The sequence below is a fragment of the Pterocles gutturalis genome, unplaced genomic scaffold, assembly GCF_000699245.1.
Source record: "Pterocles gutturalis isolate BGI_N339 unplaced genomic scaffold, ASM69924v1 scaffold6573, whole genome shotgun sequence".
NCBI classification, from domain to species: domain Eukaryota; kingdom Metazoa; phylum Chordata; class Aves; order Pterocliformes; family Pteroclidae; genus Pterocles; species Pterocles gutturalis.
The window spans coordinates 148659-154658 of NW_010122894.1; the positions used below are offsets into that span (position 1 = coordinate 148659).

Genomic DNA, 6000 nt, shown 5'->3' on the forward strand with positions numbered 1-6000 from the left:
GGTCTTTCAAATTTCTATGAAAGAGAGACAAAGGAAGAACAAACCAAAGAAAATACCTGACAAAATTGAAGACAAATAAGTTCATTTTGTTTATTTATGCGGTAATATATATATGCTAGATAAATGTGGGAAAAAAAGAAGCAAAAGCAGCTGCCAAATGCTTCAAAAAGGAGCTAAGAGCATATGTGGAAGCAGATTAACCATAAACGTTATCTCAAAGGAGAGGACCCTCTTGGAATAAGCATATATATGGCAGTTATGTCTAAAATTTGTTACATTGCTATTGTTTTGTGAAATGACAGAACATCTGCTCAGTCACAAGGCACCAGTAAAATGCAGCTTTATGCCTAAAGCAGTATGTCAGTCCCTAGCAAAAAAAATGTATATAATAGACTAAAAACAAAGGCACATTGTCTTTTTCAGTTGTAGTCATTTCTGACCTAATAATGGTTTAGAAAGGATGTTTTAGTTTTATTTTTGAGAAAAATTAATGGAAGGATTGAGTCATATGTGACTTTTCAAGACTGGGCTTTGTACAGTATTTGTGCATAGGCTAGCAAAATGCTTTGTCTCTGCAAATCATGTTTATGTCACTGAAGTACTTTTTAAAAGGCAACGGCTTGTAAATACCTTGAGAAAAGATCACGCTTAGCTTACAATTTCTAAATGTGGTATATAACCAGCCATCTCTCGATCACCGTGAGGACACCAGTAAGATACATATGCGCACATGATGAGTGGACAGAAGTCAGATTTCACCTCAAAGTTGTCTTTCAGGGAGCAAAAGCAGTCACACTGAAATCCGTCATATAGAAAACTAATTAACAAATCTCTCAGGAAACAATTATTGTATGGGATTTGTCTCTGAATATTCCAAGCACACAACTTTTAAGTGGCTTTATTCAAAAAGTGTATTCTCTTAGATTTTCATTGTTGTGTTCACTGACCTGAAAAGCCTGAAACTGTGGTGCAAAATTATAATTTTAAAACCTATTTTTCTGATGAAATTAGTTTATTATCCTGCAGCTTAGAGGCTTGCCCTCAGAAATACATGCGTATATGACCCCTCAAAAAATAGACTAATCAATGAAACAGATCAAAAGTGTCACTTTTATTGAATAGTTTTCATGGAGCTAAATTGTTACTATTTAATTAATGTGTGGAAGTATTCAGCTGGAATGTGCCTTCTTGAAAAAACATGAGAATAAATTTGTATTTTAACACATCTATGGTCAGAATGAGAATTAGGGTTAGAGTCGTCATAGAAAGCTCAGGGGTTGTGTGTCAGATACACTTTGAGGCCCCTGAAGTCTGAAGGACTCTTTTGCGTGGCCAGGAATGCGTGTGCTACATCATCAAGTATTAATAGGGGAGAAAGACACAACCGTTCTCATATGACTTCTTTCTTTGTAAAACCATACGTCAGCAAACTTTTTTTTTTTTTATGTCACTTAAGGTTGGCACCTTTGCTGGAGTAAATAAAGTGCATGAGGCAGTCATCTGTATGTGACTCACAGCTGAATAGTAATATGTGATTTTTACCTTTCAACTGAATCAGATACAGACACTACAGCTTTCCCACACAAAGACTGTATTAGTTTCTCAAAAGTGCTTTAGAGGCTGCTTATGAACCTGATCCAAAGCCTATTGCAGTTGGGAATATTCCTGCTTTGAGTCGGTTTTCAGTTGAGATAGATCTTATTGATCTATTTATATAACGTTTTCATGTGTAAAAAAAAAAATGCCTTTCAGATGTGTCAAAAATTTGAAGACTTAATTTTTAAGCTGTTAAGATTCCAGTATTGTCTGGAATCTCAGGCAGCAGATATCTTCTGCTTTGTGAAGGTAAAGGTACAAGCTCCCGTGCCCAGCCTGAATTCCGTTGCAATTGTTTAACCAAAGTGTTCATTGTCAACATCAAGATACTGCCCTCCCAGGCTGGAACTGTTGTGCAGAGTTGCCAGAGATGGCTGGATGGCATTATGTATCAGCAGACGGAGTGTGAGTCAGCAAAATAAGGCTCATTTAAGAGTGGGTTTTAAGCAATAATAGAAATGCTATGACTGACTCCAGTCTCTGATCTCCACTGTTAAACGTGGGCAAGGAACTGAGATTGTCTCTACAGCCATCTGTGGGGAAGCAGGAAGTTTTAGTGGTTGGTGGCAGCATCTAGGAGAATTGTTCAGGCTTTTTAACTGATCATGGCTGTCTCTGAAGATGCCTTGAACCTTCAAATGACCTCCTGCTCCTCTGTTGGAGACCTCTCAGTCCCCTAGTCACAAGGCATTACGGGCATTCCCTGTTCTCACCTATCTTCTGGACCTAGCAGGGCTTAATAAAAAGTGACAGTTAATGTCTTTCATTATTATTTTCTTCTAAAGCTTCACCTCCTATTCCATCTTGATGCAGTCTGTGCTATTTCAGTGCAGTCTTGGTCCTTTGAGAAAGGTTTCTATGATTCTGTGAGAAAAGGGGATGGAGAAATGGTGGCGTACACTTTGCTAGCACACTGAAACAGTGATCTCTAAACTAAAGTCATGTAGAGTTGGCCAAAGGACAAGTGTTCCTTCAAAATTTGGAAGAGAGGAGCGTGCGAAATCACAAGTCACAATGCAATGGTGACATTGCCTTCTCAACAGGGCTGCACAGTGTGGGTGGATCTACTACCTCATCTTCTGGAATAGGTTTATTTAGAGGTAAACCATTATCTTTGCACAAAGATGGGCTCTGGTCCATCGTTCTAGGTGAATGATGGCCACAAATGGAATACTCACTGGAAGATATTGGGAAAGGGTATACAAGGTGAAAAGGGTTGGTAGGTCGCACCTGAGTTGACCTTGTTGAACTTGTATGGAAGGGTTCTGTGCAATTTGATGGCCCTCTCTACTGGCAAGCCAAGAAAGAGCTGGGTACGCCTTCATTAGTATGGGCAGGAGGTGCAGAGCTGGGCTGCAGCTAATGTATTTTTGCAGTGAAGGCTCAAAGAACCCAGAAGTCTGTAAAATGCTGCAGTGCACCATGTTGAAAAGCGGAGCTTATTTCTTGGTCTTTTTCCAAGAAAATGATGCGCATTTGGTTCAAGTATTTATTTGTTTTGAGCAGAGGTCAGGATTGAGCCATGCGCATTAATGAAATCAAATTTTTTAAAAGAAGGAGTACCTTAACAGGCAGTAAACGTTTCTGCTTTGACCAGCAAACAATCATTAAAAGCCTTTATTAAATTTTGCATCTGTTCTGTTCACCACTTAGCCATTTCTTTTCATTCTGAAGGATTACAACTAAGAATGAATGAGTCTTCTCTAATATGGTCAGGACACAATGAATCTGTGAAAGAACTGAGTTATCTTTCTCCCTCATAGGCAAATTTTTCCAATTGTTTGGCAAAACATTATTTTGTATTGCCATGACATCAGCCTTTACGCCTGCGAATAATGCAGCTCAACATTAAGCAACTTGTTTATAAAAAACAGCCATGCAGGAACAATTAGAGTGTGTTTAATGTGCTTCCCCACGAGGGTCTGTACCCTCTCCTCCCACTTACTGATCTTCCCACTGCAGTGGGAAGTTATTTCTGTCTTCAAATGAGCAAACAGGTCTTCTCAGTGAAAAATTTCCTGAGTTCTGCCATATAGAAGTTGGCTTCTGTTGTTCGGTAGAACAGGATCTGTGTTACACTGGTCCAAGCATTTGTCAGCCCAGAGTGGAGGATGGCAGCTCACAGTATCTGGAGAAGAAGGAGACTATCACACAAAGCTTCCCACTACAGAGAAATTGCTGCATCCGTCATCATCCTTTCAACCCAGTTAATACAGTTGTATTAGCCCTGTGCTCCAGTTCCTCCCCCAGCTCACCTCCTTTCTAGTGTGAAATGTGGTTGAATCTTCAAAGTAGCTACATTTCAAAATGCATTTTGCTCAGTAGCAAGAATAATCACAGCCCTCGGGGATAAAGCAGATCACAAAGCCTGAAATGGATCTGCAGTACTTTGGGGGAAGATACTTGTGATGAAGGCTATTGGATAGATCCAGAGTCTGACCAGCTTTGAGAAGCATTACAGAGTCTTTCCATTTGGGTAAAATATTTCCACATAACTAGAATAACAGGTCCTAACCATACCTTGTCATGTTGTACAAGCAGAGCTAACATGAACAAGTTTTTCGTAACTTTGAAAAGGAGACAAACAAGCTGCTGCCTTTCAAAACAGTGTTCATATGCGTTGTAGGCTGAGTTTCAGCTATGTGAGGGAAGTCATCAGAAATACTGGGATGGCCCTTTCCATCACTTAAACACAAAACCAACATCCCCAATGTATTTTTCTGACAAGATGCAGAAAAGAAATTGGTGGTCACTCACTAAATGGGGGTGATATGTATGGGGGAATGGAAACTCAGTAGTAACCAGGGCCACTTAGCTAGGTTGTGAAAAAAATCGGAGTATTTCATTGTCGCTGGGCTGTAGGGGAAGCTGAGCTGTTGGGGCTTTTCTCTGTGGAAGCTTTCCCACCTTTTCTCATCCCGAAGCATCCTTTGCACTAGCAACAACAAACATAAGCTGTTAAGGTGGGTGGCCACCGAGGAACGTGGAGCACCTTGGTTCTGAAATGTTGTACAAACAGGGCACAGCTCCAACAGGAGAGGTGCTGTGTAACTCAGTGAGTAGGTGCTCCTCTCAGGTGTGGGGACAGGTTCAAGTTTGTCCTGAATCCTCCTAATGAATGCTTTATAACAGATTGTATTAGTAATTTCTTCCCAAATAGTGCTGCTCTTCTTGTTCCCTGGATAAGGCTGGGTTTAGATTCACTGAAAATGAAATGGGATTTTTCATTTTTTGGAACCACCTGTGAACTGAAAAATCATTGATTCCCACAGCACTAATAGTAGGCAACGGTTCATGCTGACGGAAAGAGTTATCTCACGGTCAAAAAGATGAGTTTAGGGAGTAAATATATTGTTATAGCAGGTGTGACCTAGTATGATACATTTAGATTCTTTTAGAAAATACTTTCTTATTCTATGCTCAGTCCACGAAATAAATTTCCAGTGAAATTTTAATGAACAACTTGAAGTTGGTACAGGCATCTTAAATGACCCCATCTTAAAAATCATATCCAGGGGGCAAGGTTTCCAGGTCACCAACCCCATAATGAAAAGTAGCAGATACCCTCCACTCTTCAAAGGTTGTCAAGTATATTGTGGTCTTCAATTGTAAATAACCCAAAATAAGTACTCGGACAGCTGTCAGATTGTGCCGTCATTAACCAGTGATCTCCAAACTGTGGTTTGCAAGACAAAAAACTGTAGCACCAGAGCTCCCTGTGATGGTATTGGTAGGTGTGGCGTTTTCAACTAAAAGTTTGATGGTCATCTGTGATGGAGAAAATTCAATGGTATAGTCTGTTATTCCAAAATATTTGGATGTTACTGCCAGAAAAAACATCCAACTTGAGGAGCAGTTCTTGAAAATGAATGAGAAAGTGCTTGTTGCTTTATGAACCCAGCTTGGTCACCAGGGGTAGGAACTGTGTTAGTATTCTGACCATTGTTGGGTTTTCACTTCTTCCATTTTAGTTGGATGCTGAGAAGGCAAAATTAAAACTGGAAAGATGGGCTTCCCGAGATGCTGGCAGTGGGGGTGGAAGAAGCGAAGAGATGGAGTCCAGCGGGGATTGTGACGATGAGGATGGCTGTCAAGGATCCGGTGACAGGATTCACACAGCAGGTAAATGCAGTTTCTATAAGCACATACAGAGCTTAGAAATTCATAAATGTCACAATTAGGTGGACAGAGCTAAGACTTGAACTGCTTGAATTACTGTCAAAATCCTACTAAATTCAAAGGATTTGAATCTTAATCTGTGAAGAGCTGCAGTAAAAATAGAATAATAGAGACAGTAACCCAATATAATTTAACACTTGGCGTGCAGATAAAAGACTTAAATTTAGAGTGAAAAATATCAATGTAGTCTAGATCACAGAAATACTGGAAGAGCCTTCCGAAATA

At 39.9% G+C, this 6000-nt stretch overlaps 1 protein-coding gene across 1 annotated transcript in view; it reads left to right on the forward strand.

Moving 5' to 3' along the window:
- Positions 1-5718, forward strand: part of LOC104464846 (glypican-5-like) — a gene marked incomplete at its 3' end in the record, with an annotated part of 141216 nt that extends 135498 nt beyond the window's left edge. The window contains exon 6 of the mRNA XM_010077684.1: positions 5568-5718. Coding sequence (XP_010075986.1) covers positions 5568-5718 — 151 coding nt within the window. The remainder of the gene's footprint in view (positions 1-5567) is intronic.
- Positions 5719-6000: the final 282 nt, after the last annotated feature.